At 38.7% G+C, this 25,033-nt stretch overlaps 1 protein-coding gene across 3 annotated transcripts in view; it reads right to left on the reverse strand.

The window, feature by feature from the left end:
* Magi2 (membrane associated guanylate kinase, WW and PDZ domain containing 2) overlaps positions 1-25,033 on the reverse strand; it is a 1,345,877-nt gene that overhangs the window by 445,531 nt on the left and 875,313 nt on the right. For all 3 annotated transcript variants that reach the window (XM_028778110.1, XM_028778109.1, XM_028778111.1), the window contains exon 4: positions 14,653-14,868. In XM_028778110.1, coding sequence (XP_028633943.1) covers positions 14,653-14,868 — 216 coding nt within the window. The remainder of the gene's footprint in view (positions 1-14,652; positions 14,869-25,033) is intronic.

Raw genomic sequence — 25,033 nt, forward strand, 5'->3', positions numbered from 1 at the left:
TAAAAACAATGAATTTGAGAGGTTCCTAGGTAAATGGATGGAACTAGAAATTATCATCCTGAGTGAGGTAAGCCAATCACAAAAGAACACACATGGTATTCACTCACTGCTTATTGGATATTATCCCAGAACCTTGAAATGCCCAAGATGCAACTCACAGGCCACATGAAGCTCATGAAGAAGGAAGACCAAGTTGGGGTGATTTGGTCCTTCTTAGAAGGAGCAACAAAATACTCAAGGGAGCAAATATGGAGACAAAGTGAGGAACAGAAACTGAAGGAGGGGCTGTCTGAAGACCATTCCATCTGAGTATCCATCCCATGTGCAGTCACCAAAGGTAGATGCTGATGTGGAAGTCAGGAAGTGCATGCTGATAAGAGCCTGATATGGATGTCGCCTCAGAGGTCTTCAAGAGTCTGCCATATTCAGAGGCAGATGCTCACAACTAGCCACTGAACAGATAATGGGGTTCCCAATGGAGGAGTTAGAGTGAAGGCCATTGGAGCTGAAAGGGTTTGTGGCCCCATGAGGAGAGCAACAATACCAACCAACCAGAGCTCCCAGGGTCTAAACCACCAGCCTGGGAGCACTTAGGGAGGGATCCAGGGCTTCAGCTGAATAAGTAAGAGTGGAGGGCCCTGCTGGGCATAGGTGGAAGAAGAGATCCTTGACTTTGTGAAGGCTGGACGCCCCAGGGGGAGGGAATTTGAGGGTGGGGAGGTGGGAGTTGGGGGGTAGACAGAGGTTACATCCACAGAGAACAAGGAGGAGGGGTTACGGGATGGGGGTTCCTGGATGGGTGGGGGATGGGGTAAGGGGACAACATATGAAATGTAAATAAAACATCCAATAAAATAAAAAAAAATAAGTAACTGAAAAAAAAAGATTCAAGTAACACTCCCTTTTCAATGTACTGTTACATGTGAGGTATATTTCAGGATGAAGGGAGAAATAGGTAAATCAGGACTGGATTAAGCACAGACTTCTTCAGAAGACCTCATGATTGAGACTGTATCTTAACAGTTAAGGTAATAAATCTTACTTGAGAGCATGACAAAATATTAGATGGCTCATTTTCTACAAAACTAGCCTGAGTACTTGAAGAGAGCAGGAAAAGTAAGTCTATAGACCAGTGGTAAGATGTTTTTATGTCTCAGGCAAAAGACACATTGTCATTTGGCATGGTGATGGGGTGAGCTGACAAAACTTATACAATCAAAGGAAAGTAGAAACAAGCCTCTTTCCTGTAGAGATCTGAGTTACACCAACATTTAGCAGTCACAGAAAGAGGAAGCCAGCAGGAGGAGCTCAGACAGCAGCCTGGACCCAGTGGGGAATCATCAGACCTTGACACAGCATGGAATGAGGAAAGAAGGAAGGATGGTCAAAGTTTCTTAAGAGTCCAGGACAAAAAGGACCCAAAACTGCAAGACATCAACAATGTTGCAATCTTTGGTGGTATTGGTTCACAGCTAAAGTAATATTCATAGGCGACTACATTTAACTGATGGGTAAAGAAGCCAGTTTCTTAGGAATCAAAGAAAGCAAACAGAATAAGCAAAAGATGAACCTGTCGAGATAGCTCAGTGAGCTGGAGTTTTCCACCAAGTGTGAAGATAAGAATCTTAGGATTCCATATGGTGAAAGGAAAGAACCTTCCTGAAAGTTGTTTTTTGACCTCCACAAGTGCACTGTGCCATGTAGATATATACACACACACACAAACCAGGCTACACAGAGATACCCTGTCTCAGTAAGGAACTTTCCAATAGATGGAAAGTCCCATCCCCAAAACAAACAAACACAAACAAATAAAGAACTCCATACACTAAACAAATGAATAAGATAATTTTCAAAATATTTGCTATGAAAAATAAACTTGGTGCTGTAATTGCATTATACTTTTATTCCACAAGAGAAGTAGGTAATATTTCTTGCAAAGGAAACCGTGATCTTTAATGATGTGGTTAAATGTTATTTATCATGTGCCAGGGATGACACAATGAGGTTTCCCCAGTTTGACTCCCTTGCATATACTAATTTCTTTATCTTAAGTCAATTACCACATTAGCAAACATGAACTAAATTCCTAGAGTGTGCAAAATACTCGACAAGAGTTTAATGGAGAGGAGAAGAAGGCGTTTTGATTGAGCATTTCAAGTAGAGAGGGAAGGAGTAAGCAGCACCTGCCTCCTCCATCTGAACAAAGTAAGATGAAAAAATGAACGAGATGAATGGAGAGTCATAACCTGAACATTTGTTATTCATAAAGGCTAACACAGAGATACATTTCACAGTAAGAGGCTGGAGTTTCTGCTGATTCCAGAAGCAGGCTAATTTATCTATTGGCGGCACTAAACCAGAGGAAACCTTCCTATTAGGGACAGAACCTATTTCCAGAGGTGCAAAATAGAATATTTAGACTCGCAGGTGTATCCAACCTGCTGCCTGCAGCCTGATTCATTGGGGTTCCTATAAATGGGGCTCAACACATTTGCATATGACAACATCATGCTGCAACATGAAAGGCTCGATGCTTCTGAGAGAGGTATAAGGAGACCATGAGCTAAATAAGCCAAATCAGTATTCTAAATAAAATCTCTGGGCCTGTCATTACACTTCTATTGGGTAGAGAGAGTCAAAGAACTAGTGCAATTGAACGCAATATCTTCCTAGCCATGGAAGAGACAGGGAGATGGAGAAATGCCTCCACACAAACTACTGTGATGATCTATTAAATGACATCCAATAGTAAGACTTGGGAAGAATTTTCCAGGGAGATAGCATAGAAAAGTTGAAGCAAGAATATCTGACACAACTCTCAGAGGAGATCCATATAAAAGGTCAGCCAGAGGCAGAGAAACTGACAGTAATTAATTAATTAATTAATTACTTTTATTGGCATTTATTGAAGGTCTAATAAAGGCCAGGGGAGTAAGCTAAGTAATATGGAGTCAAAGGAACTATAGTCCTAATCATATAAAATGTTTTGATAGGATTGTCAAATCATAGCACACACACACACACAAACATGCAAAATTTGCTTTAAAGCAGGTATTTATTGCTTGATGATTCTGGAAACCAGAAAACTTACATCAAAGTGTTTTCAGGGCCAGCTCCAGCGCTTGCAAGGAAGCTGTTTCTAGCGTTGCCTTGCTTTTGCCTGCTCTTTGGCTTTGTGGCATATGACCTCAGTTTTCATAGCAGACATGTGGGATCAGGGGCACATGCTATCCAGTGTGAACTCAGTTATAGTTATGGTAACCCTATTTCCAAATAAGCTCACATTATGAAATGGCAAGTGACACAATTCAACTCACAAAACAGTTCATTAGAAGAGTTCGTCCTCCAACTATTTGGGAACCTGCACTTTACACTTTCATACTACATTGGTAACGGCTCAGAAATGAACCATTAAGATCATAAACACTTTGACTGCTAAAAGGAGAGGAAAGATTAGATCTTACATGCCAACCAAGGATATCATTCTCCCAAACAGTCCAGCCATCTGGAGTTTGAAAGAACCTGTCTGCAAGCATGCCTCTGCACACATAATGTGTATTTTAGGCTGTTGATAGAGAAACCCTAGACTTCCTGTATTCCAAGTAAAGAGGAAGCACATAGCTTATGTACATTTAGTGTTATATCAATATAGAACCATTTATTATTTATATGGAGTCCAGGAGAAATGATCTGATGAATTTCTTCATATGGTTTTAGTTTTAAATACAAAGATCACCATTTCTGAATGTATAAAGTGTAATTTTTCCTGGAAATGTTTGCTGTTGAGGTGAACAGACTTCATCTAGTATAGGTGTCTTTGACTATTTCTTGTGACATCTTAATGTCACATTGACATCCTGCAAACTGAGTGAGAGTGTTTTTCCATTAGCAATGAAACAATATTTCAACAAAGAAGGAATGACCTCTCTTTAAAGAGTAGTAATACAGCGAAAAAAATCCTCAGGAAACCGGCACTGTTAGACCATCCTGAACTTTCTTAGAAGCAACAAGGCATAAAGTAGACATTTACTAATAAAGCTAACTCCTTTCACCTCAGATTAGACATAGGAGATATGACTTCATTTTTTCCATAAGATAATTCAGGAGAGTTCAAAGATCTGAATGGAGAATAAAGCAACAGTCACTTAGTTGGGAGTGAAATGTATGTTTTTTTTTTTTTTGTATTTTGAATCTACTTACATACAAAGGGGATTTATTAGAATGACTTATAGGCTGTGGTGCAGCTAATGCAACAATGACTATTTACGCAAGGGAGATTCAAGAATCCTGAGTTGTTCAGTTTACAAAGCTGTGTGCCTCCATTGGTCTTCAGGATACACTGGAATCCTGAAGAAGTAGACTATAATGCCTGTGAAGAATATACTTACTAGCAAAAGTGAAAGCAAGCAGGCAAAGGAAGAGCCAGTTTCTTTTTCTGTGTTCTTTATTTAGGCTACAAAGAGAAAGTGTCGTCCAGATTAAAGTTGGATCCTTCCTACCTAAAAATCTGAATTAAAGGTATGTCTTTCTGCCTCAAAAATCTGGGTTGAAGTGGCTCTTCCCACTTCAAAGTATTTAATTTTAAATATAATAACCATTGATACGCTCTTATTTATATTACATGATAAAGATGTTGAGAAAGCTTACAAATATTTGTTTAAATATATTAACAAAATACAATAGTAACACGCATATTTATCCTAAGCCTCATTTCTGTAACTGGTCATGTAGCTTTAGCTGATATTTATAATTATCTTTTTAAACTACCCATTCTGCATTTCCTCCATATCAGCAAACACCACAGTAGGCCTTGGGTCTACTTCTGGGGGAGTGACTTACTCCTGAAGTTTCTACTCTAGTAAGGACAAAGAGTTGTTCTTTCCATAGAGGAAGTGGTCTAATGTAGCCAACCTGCCACCAGATGGCTGCCACTAAGTGGCTGGCTGGTCAATCCAGGGAAAGGTGCCCTATCAAGAGTTCAGTGTTGGATTCTGCTTTTGACGGATATGACACTCAGCAGCAGCTGTAGCTAGGTCAGTCTTGGTGAGTGGAAGTCCCTGTTTTGATCCTTCATCTTTCTGTCATGGGCACTTTGTTCATGGCCCATTAGCAATGACAGGAATGACTGAGGGAAAGAGCTGACTGTCTATACAATGGATCATCCTATCTTCTTGATTATTTAACTCCTCCTCCCTTGAAGTCACCTTTCGATGAGCATTTACATGGAACAAAAGTGTCTTTACATGCTTCACCAATTTGGAGAGTTCTATTCATATACTTAGTCCCAAGATGTTTCTCTCACCAATATGTTTTTCTAATCATGGTCTTTTCAAGTCCCTGACTGTTCAGCCAATTGATTGGATATAGCCAATCACTCATATGGCCAAATATCCTGCAGAACAAAATGTTTGATAACGTGTACTTCCCAAAGTTCTGCCCAATGTAAAGATTTCTCTTCAGGGTTGTTCCAGAAAGGTATTATAATGCTGCAGTTGTCTACTTCTGGGTAGTGCCTACATAACCTGTAAAACTAACAGCAAATCAGGCCCTAGCCTTCTCTTCCTGAGTTAACCAATTATAGGGCACACCCTGTGTGATTATAGGTACATGCTTGGCAGCACACAGCATTGTAATAGAACTATAAACTACGACATTTAGGCAGCATCTTCATGTAACTTGTTTGTTTCTTCAGGACCCACTTTGCCCAGTTACCTAAATAACACTTCTGTGTGATCATGGACTGCTGCTGTGCATGTCCTAATTTATGAATTGCTGGATCAGATAATACCTAGCTCATGATGAGTGACCCTAATATGATTGCATTGGAATTGGCTCCTTGGTGGTCTTTTGGGGTTCATGAACATTTTCTGGCACAGCAGCTGCTACTTCCAGCTCATCTGGGGCAATCAGCAAACCAGATCAATATGTTGTGGAAGATATTGATGATCAAAATCCTTTCAATATAAGTTATGATACAGGATTGGACAGTTAATATATTCTTGAGGAAATCTGTAAGGAAATATTGCTGGCCTTATCAAGTGAAAGCTAATTGCTTTGGGTGGTCTTTATGGACAGAAACTTAAAAAAGGACATTTGCAAGGTAAACAGCTGCATACTATTTACCAGGAGACATGTTAGTTTTCTCAAATAAGGACATCACATCTGGTACAAGAGATGCAATTGGAGTTGCTTCTTGACTGAATTTTCAATAGTCAACTGTCATTACAGAGGCTAAAATCTTCCATGACTAGGCCTAAGTTTGTATACAGAGGTAGTAAGCCTTTGAGACAATAATTACATCAGATGAATAAAAGTTACTTTTACAGTTGGGTTCTTAGTTATTTCATTCCTGGAAACACTATGACTGACAAGCCAACGTTGAAAGTTCATGAGTCATGCCACCATAAAATTCATTTTGTCTGTGCTGACCATGATGGGTCAGGCCATTATGGACACTGTTTTTCTATGCTGCCCATCAAGGTAACCACAGTCAATTTGCCTTTGGTAATTCAGTTCTGTTACCTGGTCCCTGCTATCTATTAAACCCATGGTATTTAATTCATCCAACTGAACAGCAGTGACTCCTACACTACGGTTCAGAACAAGAGAAAGAGCGACATCAAAGTTCTTCAAGTGTGCAGGTGCCTCTCTCACCATTTTGTGTTTTATAGGATCAGTGAAGGGCGTGACTACTGAGCCTTCCCATTGTGGAAGATTAGGCTTGCATACTATAGCCACTCTAGCATTGCACTTTACCTGAGCCTTAAAATTCCTTCCTCAACACGAAGCCAAGGGTTATCAGGCATCTTTAATTCCTTTATAGTAAGCTTATTTTTGGCAAATACTTCATCCAACCACACAAACAAACTTTTGACACCTTTTAAATTTTGTAAATTTTCATATTAAACCTAGAATAACCACTCAGTGGGCCCTTATCAATAAACTCATCCTGATCTAGTTTTATTTCCTTCCTACATTGTTATCCCATACCCTAAAAATCCATTCCCATACATTTTCCCCAGACCTCTGCTTGAATGGATTAGCAAACTCATTAAGCTCTTTAGTAGTGTAGCACATTTCCTTATATATTACACTTTCTATTACCCCTTTAGGAGTCTAATTTGCCTTGAGTCTTGTTATAGTTCTAGAGGCACCTATTGGTAGGCCCTGAAGGATATTAGTATTATCTTGCCTGGCATCTTCAGAGAAAGTCATTGCTGGTTTAGTAGACAATGAAGGATTAATTTCCTTGAAGGTGGAAAAGGCAATACTAAGGGTGTCTGGGTAGACGTACTGCGTAGACGTACAGTTCTGCTGAGGGTAGAGACAGGCTGAGAATCCAAGAGTTCAAAGTTCTCAGCTTCAATAGCATCCTCCCACACGTGCCCATCCTGTCACATGACCCCATTCTATAGCAGCAATGCCCTTACTTTAAACCTGGACGCCCTCCAAGTCTGAGACTTCCGTTTCCTCTGTAATTCAGCCAACCCTATAATGAAGGCTTCAGTTTGACTTTTACACAACTTGAGCTCTGTGGCTGCTGGAGAGGAGACTCTCTTCCAGGACGCACTTAGAATCCTTTAGACTGTTCACGTACATCTGAACCCTGTCAATTTCATCACTGTGTCCGTTGTACTCTGAGAAACTAGAAGTTGGTTAATTTTTATCACAGTGCTCACTCCTTTTCTTTGTCAGTTTATCCAGAGGTGCTAAAAGTAACTGGCCAGCAGCATTGTTTCTCTTATTTTTCCACAAAGTGTTAAAAATGTTCATATACAGAGACATGAAATCTATATCCTTTCACAGTTGGAAAGTCAAGATAACCAACTGCATCTGTCTCCCCACATTTGTAGAATTCTTGACATCATGAGCTTTCAGCACTCTTTTGAGCCCCCAGGAGAGGGTTCAGTAATTGTAGATGTTCAAAATTGGAAAGCCTATTCCAGATACTTTAAAAATTCATCCTTCTAATTCTGTTGCTCTAGAACCATTTCTGGTACCAAAATCTAATTAGTCAGAATTCTCTATAAGAATAGAACTTGTAGAATGAATGTCTGTCTATCTATCTATCTATCTATCTATCTATCTATCTATCTATCTATCTATCTATCTATCTCTATCTTTAGAAAGGGGATTTACTAGAATGGGTTATAGGCTATGGTAGTCTAGGTACTCCAACAATGACAATCAACCCACAAAAGGTCCAAAAATCCAGCAATTGATTAGTTCACATGGCTGGCTGTCTCAGCTGGTCTTCAGTATATGCCAGAATCCTGAAGTAGGCTCTAATGCAAGTGAAGGAAGGGCTTGCTAGCAAGAGTGAGAGCAAGCAGGTCATGCCCTTTATATAGGCTGCCAGAAGAAGGTGTCCAGATTAAAGTGAATCTTTCCACCTCAAAAGATCTGGATTAGAAGTAGGTCTTCCCACTTCGAAGGATTTAATTAGGAAACAAAAAAAATCTTCCACAGGTGTCTCCAGCCATTCAGTTTCAGCTATTTCCAGATGCAGTCAAGTTGACAACCAAGAATAGCAAGAAGAACCATGACACATGACACATTAGTCTCATTATGTAAAGCTTTTGAAAGCCATACTGTGAAGTGGGGGAAAGTGCCGAGCTCGTTTAAACCAGAGAGAAGACTGTTGATTTTATCTTTATTGAAACTAGTAACCACACACATTTCCAAAATTTCCTCCAGTCTACAGAAATACTCTTTGCTTTGTATTTCTATTGTCATGATGATTTAATGACAAAGTTCATTAAATTCAATTTTTTTCTCCTCAGCTTCTCACTCACTTTGCAAGTAAACATGGGTGATGAATATTTTGAAAAGGAATATGCTTCTAGTTTAATGGAAAAGAGAACAATTTGGATTTTTGAAATTATTATTTTATATTTAGCAATGTCCAGAGAGTAACAAACATTCTCCACAAGAATCCATAGAGCTGCTCAATTGCTAGGGATTGTGTTAGATGACTTGGTAAAATTGAAATCTTTTAAAGTGCGGAGCTGAGCATGAGCCCAGTGCAGGACATGCTTAGGACAGACAGCTACTCTTAACACCTTTGCTGCTCAGTGGCTGCTGCCTATGTTTACATTGTTGTTACTGTATAGAATACTATCTTTGCTTGTTACATTTGTCAGTCTATCTCAATCCAAAATGAATGCTACAGAAACAAGAGATCTGGACAGTTTTTGAAGCTTTGGTTCTTTAGGTAGTTTTAAGAACAACAATGCAAGTCTAAAGAGACATGTGGAAAAGTAGCATTGTTTATAAACCGAGCCCCTCCCAATGCCCAGTCTGGTCAATATATGCCATAGAGTTAATTAAAGGGAAAATAATAATCTGGAGAAACTACACATTTTTCCCTAAGGCCTCTATTGTTCTCCCCATCTATCTTGGGCTCCAGAGGCAGCTCTGAGCTCTGAAGTAGCTGTCACATCAGCACCTCTGAGGATCGAGACAACAGAACCAGAGGTACAACTCCTCAGCTCTTATTTTAAGAAAAGGTTCGTTTTCTTCATCACCATTGCAGGCTTCTTTGCCTCAAGTCTCCCTGGAACTAACTTTTCCCACCATGCTTTCTGCTCCTTTGTGGAACTGGCCATGGTAGTGGACACTGCAGCGTTTAAAGATGTCTTGAGTTTCTTGAAAACCTAAACATTCTCATTAAGAAAATGAATGTCTGTATCTGTCTGTCTGTCTGTCTGTCTGTCTGTCTGTCTGTCTGTCTGTCTGTCCGTCTGTCTATCTATCTCTATCTATCTTTAGAAAGGGGATTTACTAGAATGGCTTTTTTACTAGGACTTTTCTCTTCAGGGCAGGATGCAGGAATACTCAGAACTGGAACCATACTCTACTGCCCAAGAATTATGCATCAGGATTGACAGATAAACAAGCAGCTTCTACTACTGTAATTGCTTTTTAATAAGTACACATTCTTCTTTAGGATTTATCATATTTATAATATAACACACTATTTGTAAGCTTTTGTACCTGATCTTCTATTTTGGCCACATGTAGGGAAATGTGGAGGAAACTCTTCAGATAGGAACTAGGTGAAGAAAAGAACTCAGGATTACAGATTATTCAACTTTTCAAAACTCCTAAATATGAAGAAGAATTAGGTGTACTACTACAGTGTTTGTTGATTACATAAATTGTGAATATTTACTTGCTTGCCAGTATAAAGTTGCTTTTTTGATGTGGGAAAATACGCATGTAGAACAAAATCCTAACTGACAAAAATGAAAAGCAGCAAAAAAAAAAAAAATTCCTCCTTGCTGCTCTCAGTGCTACAGGGGTCCAGCCAGTGATGGCATTATTATTTCTAATCTCTCACGAGCTTTCCTATGCCCATTGATTACTAAAACCTAGCTAGTCGGTTTTGATGTCTGAATGATTCAGAAATAGTCCTGATCTCTAAATGAAGTATTATGCATTCTTCAAAATATGAGATAATAGAGGACTGAACTTTAGCTATCTTGAGGTGCACATGCACACGTGTATGCTTGTGTGTATGTGTGAATATCTGTGTATGTAAACATAAGGGTTTGTGTGTATGTGTATGTAATATGTTTATGTGAGTCTATATGTGTATTTGTGTGGCCTGTGTGTGTGTGTATATGAGAATCTGTATGTATGTGAAAGTGTTTGTGTTATGTCAGGTTATGTATGTGTATGTAAGGGTGTGTGCATGTATGTGTGTGTGTGTGTGTGTGTGTGTGTGTGTGTGAAAGAGAGACAGAGAAGAGAAAGAGAGAGGGGGGAGGGAGGGAGGGAGGAAGGGAAGGAGGGAAGGAAGGAGGGAAGGAGGCTATATCTGTTATTAGAAAAATCAATACCTTTCAACTGCTGATAGATGTTTCTCTTTATTTGAGGCCAGGATAGAAACACAAACTATAACATGCTAGAACAGGAGCTAGTTAATGTCATAGCTTAGTATGTTTCTGATTTTTTAAAAATAATGCATTAGTTGAGGAAGGATAAACTCCAAACTGTGTAAAGAAACGATTTCTTATCATTTAAAAGCAAATTGTGTCTCATCTACTCAGGAAGCCAGTCAGGGAAATGTGGATTGCTAAAAAAGTAGACTTAATGCTTTAAAATTACATTGCATCTACATCTAAACTCCACAATTGATATATTATATACAATACTAGAATAGGGTAGAAATTAGGAAAATAGAATATTCAAAGTTTTATGACTGGAAAACGACAAGGAAGGATATCTCTGAAATATATAAAACTAAGTGGAGGGGACTCACTAGAACTGTTAGCAGAGGAAATTATGTTCCATTAGCAGGGGAGGAGCGCTGCCTTAATTAATAAATTATTCCGTCTACAGTATTTCAGCCTCAGTGCTTCAATAAAGATAGAATGAGACAATGGGAATAACGGTCCCCATGGTTGAGGAGTTGTCTGTGCTTTGTGGTTTTGGAACGTAATGAATCTTAAAGACATTTATCACACAGGATCAAGTCCCCTGAATCCTCCACAAACTTCGAAGTGATAACTGTTAATACATATATTGGAAATATCCAAGAGCCACAGCAAGATATGAACTAAGACAAGATTTGCATTTGTAACACATCTTAAAGCTTGCCTTCAAAATTTTGGGGAAAATCAGAACAGTACTATTTGAAACATGACCCTGATGTCTCAAAGGACTCAAGACAGAGATGGAGGCTCTTTAGGAAGTCTTTCTTTCCTTTGCTAATACGGAGGGCTGCTCTTTAAGGTCAAAATCAAAGTGAGGTATTTTTTGATGGGGACAAGAAGAAAAGTAAGGAAAGGGTATGGTGCTGCCTCCAGCCGGGGGCTGGTGCTTAGGTAAGCCTTATCTAAAGAAGCTCTTATTCGGAGAGAAAGGTCAGCACCGAGCTATGAGTGTGTAGAGCCACTGTTGATGACAAAGCAGGTGGGAGTCACTCCAAGAGTCAATAAGCACCAGAAACATAGACAGACTGGTAAACACCAGTGTGGAGAGAGCAGATGCCTGTGGTTTGTGAACAGTTTAGACTCTGAGCAACCGTGGTGTTCTGGTGGCTCTGGTCTGTATTCCATTCGTGTATCAACTCTCTCTCACAGACAAAATGTATTACCTCCTGTCCCTCTTCCCACCATCACCTCGCTGAGAAGTCTGAAAACACTTCGCAGAAGTGAGGAAAGTTCCTGCAAACACTGAATCCATGTGAGGGCCAGAAGAGGTCTCATACAGGCGTTGCTTTCACATTGATTGAAAAGCGAGTCTGCATTGGTCTAAAAGGGTGCTTCCGAAGATTGTCACAATTCTATAGGCTTACAGTGTGTGCACACTCACTGCTGTGATTCAGAACCAAGTCTGAAGTGACCCTCTTGTTAACTTGCGGTCACATCTGAATACCTAAGTACTTTATCTTAGAGCAGTTTGAACTTCCATGTAATCATTTAAAGATAGCATGTCCTTTATAAATGGAATTAGTTTGGTATAGTCCTAGAATTTTACCCATCCCTGCCCCCCTCCCCACCAGACAAAAGGGAGAGAAAACCAAGTGTGGCATTTGGGACCAAACCATAAAATTAAGTCATGTCAGGAAACCAGAACAAAAGGGAAAACACAGAGAAAGATCTGAGTGCATACACAAACCACAGCCTCTGTGAACTCACATAAAAATAAGCAGGGGACAGGCACTGTGGCAGTTTCAGAGTGGGGCATTATTCACAGGAAAACAGCGAGATTCACTACGGAGAACATTATTCTTCAGAGACTGACAGGGTCTCATTCACAGCACCAGGACTGATGGTGCATGTACCGCCAGCTTGCCAAGCACACAGCACTGGGATGCAGGTCCCCAACGGTGAACTGAGATCATTGCTGAGGACACTCAGAGATCACATAAGGGACACTCTGTTTGCTCTCTGGGAGATGCAGTTCATCTGCACTAATTGCCGGCTTGGGAGCCTGGAAAAGGCATCTCTGTGCCCACATACTGTATTCCCTTTGTTGGGAAGCTCTCATGGGCTGCTCCTCCAGGCATTGTGTGTGTGTCTTAACAGAGAGCCTGAACTGCCTTTAAAATCTATGTGCATTTCTAATTCTTCACACTGGACTTACTCATAGATAATGAGAGAAAGCTAGCAGAGAATAGTGAATCACTATAGTAGGTAACTTATATGAGAAAAGAAGTCCAAGAAATCCAACTACTACAATTTACAGGAATTCACTTTTCTGAAGAGTCCAACCACTGAGAAGAATGACATCTACTTGTCTGTTAACCATCTATTTATTTTGGTATTTTCAAACTTTGGGTGATTAGATACTTTCATCTCCAAAAATATGTATTTTAAAATAGACTTTTGTGTACTTTTCTTTATTTTTCAAAAGACTGGAAGACAAAGCCACTCAGAGTGGCCCACATCTGGAACCCGAGCACCAGGCAGTTGAGATAAGTGCCCTCAGGGTTTGAAGCTCTCCTGGGCCTCATAGTGAGTTCCAGACCAGTCTGGCTACATAGTGATATCTGTTCTCAAAAACCAAACAAATATGCCAAAAAATCCCCAAAGAAACAATAACACTATAGATTTAAATTTGGGAAATGCTGTTGTTAAAGACACTGAGCAATGTAGAGCAAGAATGGAAAACTACAGTCAAGGCCGTGCAGATTTGGTCTCTGTAGATGGCTGTTCCAACTGAGTAAAACACAAAGACCAAGAACTTGAAGCATTTAAAGATAGATGTTATAGTGATGGTTTTGGCTGTCAACTTGATTGTGTTAAGAAGGACTGGGGAGACAAAGCAGAGCTCAGCATGTGTCTCCGGGTAAAATATAGTCCAAGTCTTAAAATTACACTCTAGAGGTCTGTAAACAATAAGCCTAACTTGGATGCCTATAAACTTCATCAAAACAAACTACTTTTTTCTTCTTAAATTTTGGATTTTGAATAGACACTCCAAAATAAGAACTAATAATTTGAATATGGGAATTATATTCTAAGGAGTAAGAATGTAGCTTAACGGTGGGACCCTTGCCTAGCATGTACGAGGGCTTGCACATATGTTCCTTGTACCTCAAGAAACCAACAGCAACAATGAATCATGTCTTTTCTATTCTATGTGATATCACAATCTTCTCTTTGTAAAGATAATTGTGCATATGTATCTGAATGTACATGCACATACAAACACATACATTCACACACATACTCAAACTTAGAACAATATACATTATATTATAAAAAAGTTAGAAAAAGGCTAAGTAAGTACACTGGGCCTGAGTGGGGAGGCCTAGCATCCATGTAAAAGCTGGGCATGGCAGCGCGCACCTGCAACTTCCATACTTGGGGTACCAGAGACAGGCAAGTTTGGTGGGACTCTCTGACCAGCAAGGCTAGCCAAATCACTGATCTCTCAATTAAGTGAAAGATCTCATCTCAAAAAATAAGACAAGGAGCCGTAAAGAAAATCATCATTATTGACCTAGGATCTCCATATAGGCAAACATGGGCAATTGTATGTTTCATCCATGTACACACATGCACACTTACACATATGCAAACACACATGCACACACAGTTTCACATACCATAAACAAACACAGAGAAATAAAGCTTAAAGATATAAAATTATAGCAAAAATCTACTAGTCCTTTAAAGACTGTAAAAGACTGACCTGGTGTTATGATTACACCGTTCCCATTGACCGCGGGCCTTTCTTCCTCCTCCTCCTCCGGAGGCTCTATACTTGCTTTCTCCATGTTGGTCACTGACTTATTTCTCTTCCGCTTCCCCTCAGCACTCGGAGTAGCTCCCGGAAGTATCTGGTCTGTTACATTTAATAATAATGGTGCTGGTTCAGCTGGAGGCTTTGGGGTACCGTAGTAGTTGTCTGTAACAGATATCCAAACACTGTTAGGTCAAATCTTTCTCCTACATGTGTGTGGTTTTTAAAGAATTAAAGTTATATCAATTGTATTCTATTTATCGACCAATTCACACAATGTACATATATGGTTTTATAAGCACGTATCACACATCTTTATTTCTATTTTACTGTGCTTTAATGCATAAGAGAAAGACACATGTTAATTAGCATCTGTATGTGCTTTAATGTATGGAGCTTTCAAGTTAGAACTCTGTGCACAGTTTTTGGATGGCATATAATTCATTTCAAATCATTTTAAGCCAACTTCATACTAAGTCTTCAAATCTATTTAAGCCTTTTAAAAATGAATGTTAATCATTAAGAGTAAAGGTAATCTTTGGGTTTGTTCTTATTTTCAAATCTCACTTCATTCTGCAAAGGATGCTTTGTTTGTCTCTTGAGGGGAACTCTGGCTATTGTCCTAACTAGAGTTGCCTCCATGCCAGGTCCATGGTTCCCTTAGCTCCAGTATCTGAACTGCTTCTTTCATTAGCCTTCAGATTATCACTGCCCTTTTCTCAAAGCTCCAGTAAATGAGCTGCGGGATAATTCTCCTCCCTCCTCAGTCTGTGAGGTTTCATTAAGAAACAAATCCTTATTTATTTATTTTTGTTTGTGTGAAGCCTTGAACACACTTATTTCTAACATGTTATTTAATATTCATATATGCATATGATGTGCTTGGATCCTATCCACACCCGATTTTTGCCTCTTAAAGTCATACTTATTTCTACAATAAGAACCTGGCATATAACAGGCATGTGTTAAATGTCTGTTAAATAATGCAATTATATGTTTGCCTTTTCATGTTCAAGACAATTTGTTTTATTTAAAATGTTCGGAAATGTGATTGGAAAAGAATGTAGGTGTTAGTTTGAGAAATCATCTTCCAATATTAGCTACACTTTCAGACACATGTTGGTGTGTGTAGTTAACTGAGTAATTGTTGCACTCCTGTGCTCAGTTATTAAAGTCTTTATTGGTATTGACTGTGCACCCAAGCATTCTTTTGCATGTTTGAGAAACTGTGATGACTGCAATAAGATTTTTATCTTACAAGATGCTTAATAACCTGCTATGGAAGACATAGCCTACTTAACATCAAATAGGTAAGCATTGTAATGGACCAAGCCCTGTAAGGAGATGAGTAGAAAATGAGTACAGCCACCTAACTTCATAGGTTATGGGAATCATCCAGGAAAGCAGCCCACTGTGAAGAAACTGCTTTTAAAGTCAAAGATATAGTGTCTAGACGAGTCTTTCTGTATGATAATAATTAAAGTCAATTACTTAACCCCAATAAGACTCCATTCCTTTATGAATAGATAGGGAACAACAATAATTGCCATGGCCACTTGTATAAGGTTTGTAAACAACCAAAACCCATTCCACTTAAGTTAAAACATGAGGAATGTGAGAGCAAGTTAAAAAGTTATGGCATGGCTATTTGACAAAGAGTCTAAAAGTATTTAGAAAATAGGGAGAGACAAAGGAGTCAGGAAACTAAGGCAAGATTAAGTGTTGACAGTTTATAAAGGCAGGATCTCCTCATTCCATAGGTAAGCCTGGTCTCAAATTCCTGAGTGTTCTGTTTCCATTTGCAATGTGCTGAGGCTGCAAGCATGTACTACATGCTCTGTGGTAGCTGGTTTCATTATTGAGAAGGGCCCAAGTGAGGGTGTCTCAATCCCACTTTGGAGGTTGAAGAAAGCAATCACAGTTGGGTTTAGGGAGTGAGGGACCTGGATGGGAAAAGGGACAGGGAGAAGAAGAGAGGAACATGCTCAGGTATTGGGTGGGGAAAACAGGACTGAAACTCTGAGGGCCAGCAGAAAGAATGGAAACACGCAACCTCAGGAGGTAGAAGGTGAGTGTGTGTGTGTGTGGGGGGGGAGCGGCTCTAGAATGTACCAAAGATCTGGGAGGTGAGAGACTCTTAGGACTCAAAGGGAGGAACATTAGATGTAATGCCCTATAGTAGGGAGAGGGAACTTGTAGAGTCCACCTCCAGTAGTGGAGGGATGGGGTTGCCATCCCACAGTCAAAAACTCTGACCCAGAATTGTTCCTGTCTGAAAGAACTGCAGGGACAAAAATGGAGAAAAGCCTGAGGGAAAGGAGGTCCAGTGACAGGCCCAAATTGGGATCCAGCTCAAGGGGGAGCCCCAAGGCCTGACACTATTATTGATGCTGTGGTGTGCTTACAAACAGACATGTCATGACTGGCTTCAGAAAGGCCCAACAAGCAGCTGAAAGTGTCACATGCAAATATCTACAACCAACCAATGGACAGAAGCTGGTGACTCCTGTGGTTGAATTAGGGAAAAGCTAGAAGAAGCTGAGGAGGAGAGCAACCCTATAGGAAGACCAGCAGTCTCAACTAAACTGGACCCCTGAGCTCTCAAACACTGAGCTACCAACCAGGCAGCATACACTAGCTGATATGAGGCCCCCAACACATATACAGCAGAGGACTGCTGGGTCTGGACTTAGTCAGATGCACCTAGTCCTATAGAAATTTGAGGCCTCAGAGAGTGGGGAAGTCTGGTGGGGTGTGGATAGGGGTAGAGGTGGCCCTGGGGACATTCTCTTGGAGATGGGGGGCGTGAGGTATGGGATGTCGAACAGTCAGAGTGTGGACCAGGAGGAGGATAAAGTCTGGACTCTAGAAAAAGATTAAAGGATAAGGAAAAGAAAAACGAAAAATCAGAAAAAAAGAAAAGAAAAAAAGAAATAGAGTCTGTACACAAATTGCCTCTGAGGGAGTGAAGTTCAAGTTCTGCTCAGCCCCTTTGATTTGGCCCAGTCCAGGGAACTCACCCAGCGTGGTTGCCATTGTCTGAGCATCCCCACAGGGCTGTGAGGTGTGAGTGAATGGCCATGGCAGACAAAATGTCTGTTCTACCTTGATTTTAGTAGACTGTCAACTCAAAAGGACTAAAAGGTGACTCACAGATCAGGGTGGAGTGATTGGCAGGTGAACAACTGCAGGGATCCACCCTGAATGTGGGTATTTCTGATCAGCAAGCTTGGATCTCAGGTAAACAAAAATGGGAAAAAGAAGGAGCCAGATGTACACACCGCTCTGTGTTTGCTGAGTGAGAGCCCGCATGGCTGCTGCTGTCATATGTAGATGATATGCTTCAGATTCTTCAGACTTTCAATGTCCACCCCACAGATTGCTCTCAAGACTTCTGCTTGGAACTGGGATTCAAAACTCCTTGGTTTGAAACTTTCAGCTTCTTGGACTCATCAGTTATTGATTTTCCAGATTCCCAGCCTGTAAATTATTTAGCCTCTGCTTGCATTAGCTAATCTAATGACTCCTCTTTTTACAATTATATATATGTTCCACTGGTTTAATTCCTCTAGGTAACTTGAATGTAAAGGTGAAGCCCTTCTTTCAACCTATCTTCTCTCTGTTCTCTGCATAGACAGTAAGGCCCTAGGGATGTTGGGCTTTATATAAAAAATGCCTTATCTACAAGTCCTCTTCTGTGTGTTGCTGTTAAGATAAAGCTGGTGTATGTGGGAAAAAGCTTCATAAACTGTAAAACTGCATTGGTTTTAGTAGTGACAAAGTCCCATGCACAGATGAACTAAGAGGATGCTGTGAAGAGCAACCATGCCATTCACACTAATGTTCTTACTCACACATACTCAGACAATTCAGAAAAAAATGTTTACTTTGTTAAGTAGTTTTTCTATGTGTGGGACTCTTTAAACAGAAGTCTGAGAAGGTAATATTCAGAATGTTAAGGATTAATTTTGATTTGCAGTATTTCAATGAAAGCATTTCATAGCATTATATATGTAAGATCAACCAAAAATAGTTCTTGTACATACTCAATGAACTTTTATTTCAGCATTCTTAATGGCAAGCAGAATTCTAAGTACATCATTACACCTTCTAGCAAATTTGCATCTATACTTATCAAGTAGATGTAATGCCAAAATAGAAAGTAGCTCTTACATATCTCGATGTACAATATGGTTTTATATGATGTCTGCTGTGATTGATGCTTTTAGATATATAAAGTAGTAAGAAAAACATACTAGGCTTTTTTTTCTGTGTACTTTTAAGTATTATATTCACAGGCAAATTATTATTTATTTCTAGTAATTAGAAATAAATGGATAACAGACTAAAATATTAAATAATAGATCTTGCTGAATTTACACTATTAAATAATTACATCTATTGTTATGGTATGATTGTAAATTACATAGTAACATTCTTTTACTACAATTGGTCTTATGAAATTATACGTGACTTTAAATACTTACAGATGTGAGCTTACAGATGTGGAACTGCATGCATCATTAGTTAAGGTGTTAAGATTGTCATCATTAGAAAAATACCAGCTTGCAAAAGGTAACAAAATAATCTGTACACTTACTATACTAGAGAAGTATAATTCACAGAGAAGAATATATATAACACCAAAACCAGGAATTTTGTTGTATTGATTAAGAATACCTAGACCAGTAGTGAAAGATCAGCTGAACAGCTGTGGAGCTAAGCCACTGAAATGACTCTATAATAAGTTTATACAAATCCATATATAATTAGAAAAATGAGCCTTTGAGAAAACAAGGCTCCATGTCTTCAGAAAAAATGTAAGCATTAATGGTTTTCAAGAACAATTCAGAACTATTATTCCACTAAGAATCAAGTGCTTTTATGCATACTACCAGTATTAAGAGCACCTACCCCAAAGTACAAATAAACTCCTTACAATAGACATAGGCCCAGTGGCATAGTTACTTGTGAAATAAATCTGACTTTGAATCCTGTACCCCCAAACTTTCCTCTTCTTTATAGACTTAAATTGATTCAGTTAAAATGACTAATCATAGACACAACTATAAACTGGACATGATGGTGTGCCTTGGGTGTCTCTGGCATCAGAAAGCTGAGATGGAAGAGTGCTTGAGCCAATGAGTTCAAGACTGGTATGGACAACATGATGAGATTTTGTCTTAAAAGAAACACATTTTTAAAAGCAACTACAACCACCTTAACTATAATTCTTGGCAAGACCACCAGTACAATTTACAGACCTGGACACTTTAATAAACATTCCACTTATGTGGAAGAAGAGAACCTTGACCTCATGAAGGCTGGACGCCCCAGGGGGTGGGAATTTTGAGGGTGGGGAGGTGAGAGTGGGGGAGTAGATAGGGGTTACATCCACAGAGAAGAAGGAGGAGGGGTGAGGGGATAGGGGGTTCCTGGGTGGGTGGGGGATGGGGTAAGGGGACAACATATGAAATGTAAATAAAACATCCAATAAAAAAATTTAAAAAAAAAGAAAAAAATTCCACCTATGAATTCCTGATTCAAATGTGTATCAGAATGACCTGCTCATAGTGTAATTACAAAGATTAATCATAATATTTGTAATAATAAAGTGGCATGACTATATCAGTGTAAAGTCTGGAGATACAGTCAGTACTCTTGGCATCTATTTATCTTGAACTTATATGAGTCCCTAAGATATGAGATGATTCGCTGTCCATTAGACAAAAGTAAGTAGAAAAGTTATACCTGTTTGATTTCAGAATTATACCACTATTCAAAATACTTCATGTTCTTTAGCAGGAAAAAAGTTGTTAAGCAATTTCCTTCAAAGACACATCTGGTAAGCAGAGTGTCTATTCCAAAAGAGAAAGGCAAGTTTGCTACCAAGTCATGCAGTGGGAATCATAGGTAATTTTTATTTCTTCTCTCACTTAAAATTAAGTGTGTGCACACTTTGGGGGAAAGGATGCAGGGGAAACACGCTCTCTGGGCCACTAGTCAGTGATTGTCTTTATGAAAAATATTCTCCACAACAGCCATCTAGGTAAACTTTCAAAGCAAAGGCCCCTAATTTGCTGTGATTACAAAATGTTACACAAAATCATTCCCTTGATTCTGCCCCACAAGAGTAACTGTAAATTTGCATAGTCTTATTTAATCAATGCCTGGAAAATAAATATGACGATTGTGTAAGGAAACCAATTGATTTTTCATCTAAATATTTATGCACCAATACTGTTTTAAGCTGTAAAAATGTGGGTGCAAAAGAAAGAAATGAGATAAAATATGAATAAAGTGGACAGAATATAAAATGCCAGTAATGTGTTTACTTCATTAAACTATTTACTAAATGTCCATGGACACTTGGCAGTTTCAGTTCGTTGCCTGCAAAGGCAGTAGGGCAGAAACAGACTACCTTGCTGTGAACTCAACTGGTTTCCAGAAGATTTTGCAAAGCTAAGGCCTAATCTGCCATGGCCAGATCCATTCTGCAATCATCCAGAAGAGACAAACATAGCTTTCTCAGTAACAGGCTAGTACCTCAAGAGCATCGCAGAATGTCTGTCTTTTCTGCATCTGACAAGATAAGCTTTTCACAGATTCCTTAGCCTAATGATTTTCAGTGAAGATGCTCATCTTGCTTTTTTCACAGCATCTTACTGGTAGGGCCAGTGTGGGGAAGAAACAGGAAACCAGTGAACCTCATGCTGATCTGGCATATCAGTAGTAGAAAGCAAGATGCTACTTCCTGAGATCTACCACATTTGCTAATCTGTTAAATTCAGATAGGACAGAGGGCAAGGTGCTTCAAACTAGGTGTGAGGAACTGTTGAAATGTTAGAAGCAAAGTGAACACTCAGAAGTACTTTTCCTAACATTCCTAACTACATAAACACAATGTGATCAAAACACAACTTGGTTAACTTTTCACTTTAAGTTGCGGATTTGGGTGTTGATGTCATCGTTTGAATACTCTGAGTATATAATAACATGTAGCTTTTACATCAAATAACTGTAGATAAATGAACTCAAGTAGACACCAAATTTATGAAGATGCTATTTTTCCTTCTCAAGATACCTCATACATTAGTCTACACACACACACACACACACACACACACACACACACACACACACACACACACACTGCTCTATATCCTCAGTGTTTTGATTCCAGTTTTGCTAACCAGAAAAAACAAATTTGAAAGGTGGCTTACTAGAAGAAATCTGAATCCCTACAGGGACTATAGCACCACCCATAGGACTAGACAGAACACTACAGGGATCCACTGGGCTTGAGGATTTCATCTGTGAAGGGGATCAGTTATTACGAACCCCATCTCAGTTCTACAAATCAAAAAGTAGACTGAAAATTGGCTTTCTCAATAGTGCCTGGATGATGTTAGTCTGATACTAAACAAGGAGGTTCATACTTTCAGGTTCAAATACGAAAAAGCCTGCCCAAGCATAATTATTATAATAATAATTATTTCAATTTACACCAGAAACTTAGATTTTCATGGCTAGTTATGGATATAAACTTAAACTTCAATACATGCTTTCCAAAACATAGTAATGAAGACTGAGTTAAACGTTGCACTCAGACCAGCATAAGTTATGTCAGGAACAGGAAGAATTACAGTCACATGGCTAGAATCAGCAAGCAAGGGGGGTCTATAGGTACTGGCACAGTCAAGTTCTCTAATTGTATAACCTGCCATAAAATGAGGCAATAAGTCTCATTTTAGAAGACCTTTAAAAAACTATCTTTGAAGTTACAAAATAATCTTGTATGATCAGATTTGGGACTGAAAATAATAACCTACTATACTTCTGAAGCCCATCCTAGCCCTTGGCCTCTCTCTGACTTGTGCATACATCATGCAGACATTTTCTGAAGCTCATTTGTAAAAACTCAGTTACTACTACTGGCTACTTTTAATGCATATGTATGTGTTTATGTGTCTATGGGAACAAATACTTGCTACATATAGCAGATAGACAGCTGCAAACAGCCTAGGGTGACAGTTCATTTATGTAGAGGATATCAGATACTATTCCCTGTGGGGAAGCTTTTCTTTGGGTAATTTAAAAAAATTCAGAAAATTTCATAACTGTAACACATGACATAACAAAGAGAGTATGACAGAAAAGCCTCAAAGAATAGAAAGAAGTCACGTATGCAAGTGCAGTGCCACATATATGTCTTTTAAGAGAAATCTTTGAATGTTTATAATAAGATTAAGAATGGAAGTACAGTTCACAAGTATTTCCTACTTAGATAATATTAAATCCCTTACAGGAGTATTTTTTTAAAGAAATAAAGTGAACCAGATATGAAATAGACATGTAATTTAAAATTAAGATATTTTCATTACAAAATGCCCAAACTTGAAAATAATTTCACGCATTTACATTATCTAGTTTATCTGAGACAGCATTTTAACATGTAAGAATACAAAGTTATTTTTTAAATATTATTTATTTTATGTATACAAGTACATTGTAGCTGTCTTCAGACACACCAGAAGAGGGCATCGAATCTTATTACAGATAGTTGTGAACCACCATGTGGTTGCTGAGAATTGAAATCAGGACCTCTGGAAGAGCAATCAATGCTCTTAACTGCTAAGCCATCTTTCCAGCTCGCTAATACAAAGTTATTAATGCCATAATTTACCTTTTCCATATTATGTATCTAAGACCCAGTGTAAAATTTATACTGTCATCATATTATAAATTGGAAAACTCCACTTCATGTGTTCAGTGCCTATTTCTAAAAGCTGGACTGAGGTTGACAATACAGCCTTAGAAACCCCCATCACTGAATCACAAAACAGGTTCTACATTATTATTCGAGAAACCCAGTTTTCTTATGAGCAACAAATTACAAGTCAGGATTTTAAAATGTCTCATAAAGCTAAGTCCTAAATCATGGCAATTGTCTTAGGTGCTGTTGCACCAGTGAAACCTTCTCCAATTGCTTTGCTATCTGGAGAATGTGTAAAATAAGAGTAAATAAAAGATGTGTTTTCTTGGCAAAACTCTTCTGTTCTACTTCTTAACCACCAATTTTACCTTACCTTGACATTTTCACTTTTAACTTTATTTTCAAGATGTAGGTGACAATGTGAATCCAAAAACCTGAATAAGTCTTTCAAACAATAATCTACATATGAACTTCAGTGAGGGCCCATTTTTGTGTTTAGAAACAGGACCAATAGATGTTCTTTATAAATTACTGTAACTCATACTGCTGACTCTCACAAATAGCCAAGGAACAGAGAATTCCTTAGGATGCTACACCCTCCTTCCTGTCCTGTAGGAGATCAACAATGTGCCCTCACTTCAGCCTCCACAGAGAAGAGGAAGAGTGCTCAGTAGAAGCAGAAGCAGAGTTTTGTCTGAGCCTCCTATTTGTCTTCTAGATTCACATCTCAAGCTCTCCTCAAACAACAATGATATTCTATTCTTTCTGCCTTTTTTTGTGTGTGTTTTCTCTGATTGTGCCTCACCTAGCAAGGCTAACTATAAACTTGCTTTAAGCACAAAGGCTAGCCTTAAACATCAAATCATACTTCCTCTACTTCTGAAGTACTGAGATTCCAGGAATGAGGCTACGCTGCTGGTTACACTTTTTGTCTGATTATAGATATTATATTACTTTTTCCTGTGCTTTGCTAAATCACAATTTTAGCACTCTGACATCAATTTAAATTAGCATGCCCATAAATACAACCAGCTCCATAATACTTGGATTTTAATAGCATTACTGATTCTACACCAAAAGGTTAATCACAGAGTTGGGAAAGCAACTAAGTCACAAACTGGTGATTTATACTTCTCAGAAGAGCTCTTGGCGTTTTCAAATCAACATGGGTATGTTTGTTAGAGAAGAGATGACAACTACTTCAGGGGACATAAGCATAATGTCCAGGAAACATTTTTGTCAAACAGCATTGAGATGAAAATAGTTCATGTCTTCAAAAATTGTTCAAAGAACTGGATATTTCAAGAACAACATTACATTTCCTACACAACATTTATGGTTTGTCACATATTTATCTCTCTGTGGTGCCATTAACTATGACAGCAACACTTTAGGAGACCACCCAGGCTTTATTTTGTCACTCATAACTTCAATACCTGGGGGCATTTCTGATTAATTTTACTTAGATGGTTGGTTAATGACTAAAGAAACCTGTCAAATATTAAATCTCTAATCTTCAGCTGGAAATAAAAGTTTCAGATACAATAAAAAAGAATGTTGCTTTTGCTTGTAGAAGTTGAGATGTTCTATAGTTTGGCATAATAGAAAGATATA

This window comes from Grammomys surdaster, unplaced genomic scaffold, assembly GCF_004785775.1.
Source record: "Grammomys surdaster isolate TR1022 unplaced genomic scaffold, NIH_TR_1.0 325, whole genome shotgun sequence".
Classification (NCBI taxonomy): domain Eukaryota; kingdom Metazoa; phylum Chordata; class Mammalia; order Rodentia; family Muridae; genus Grammomys; species Grammomys surdaster.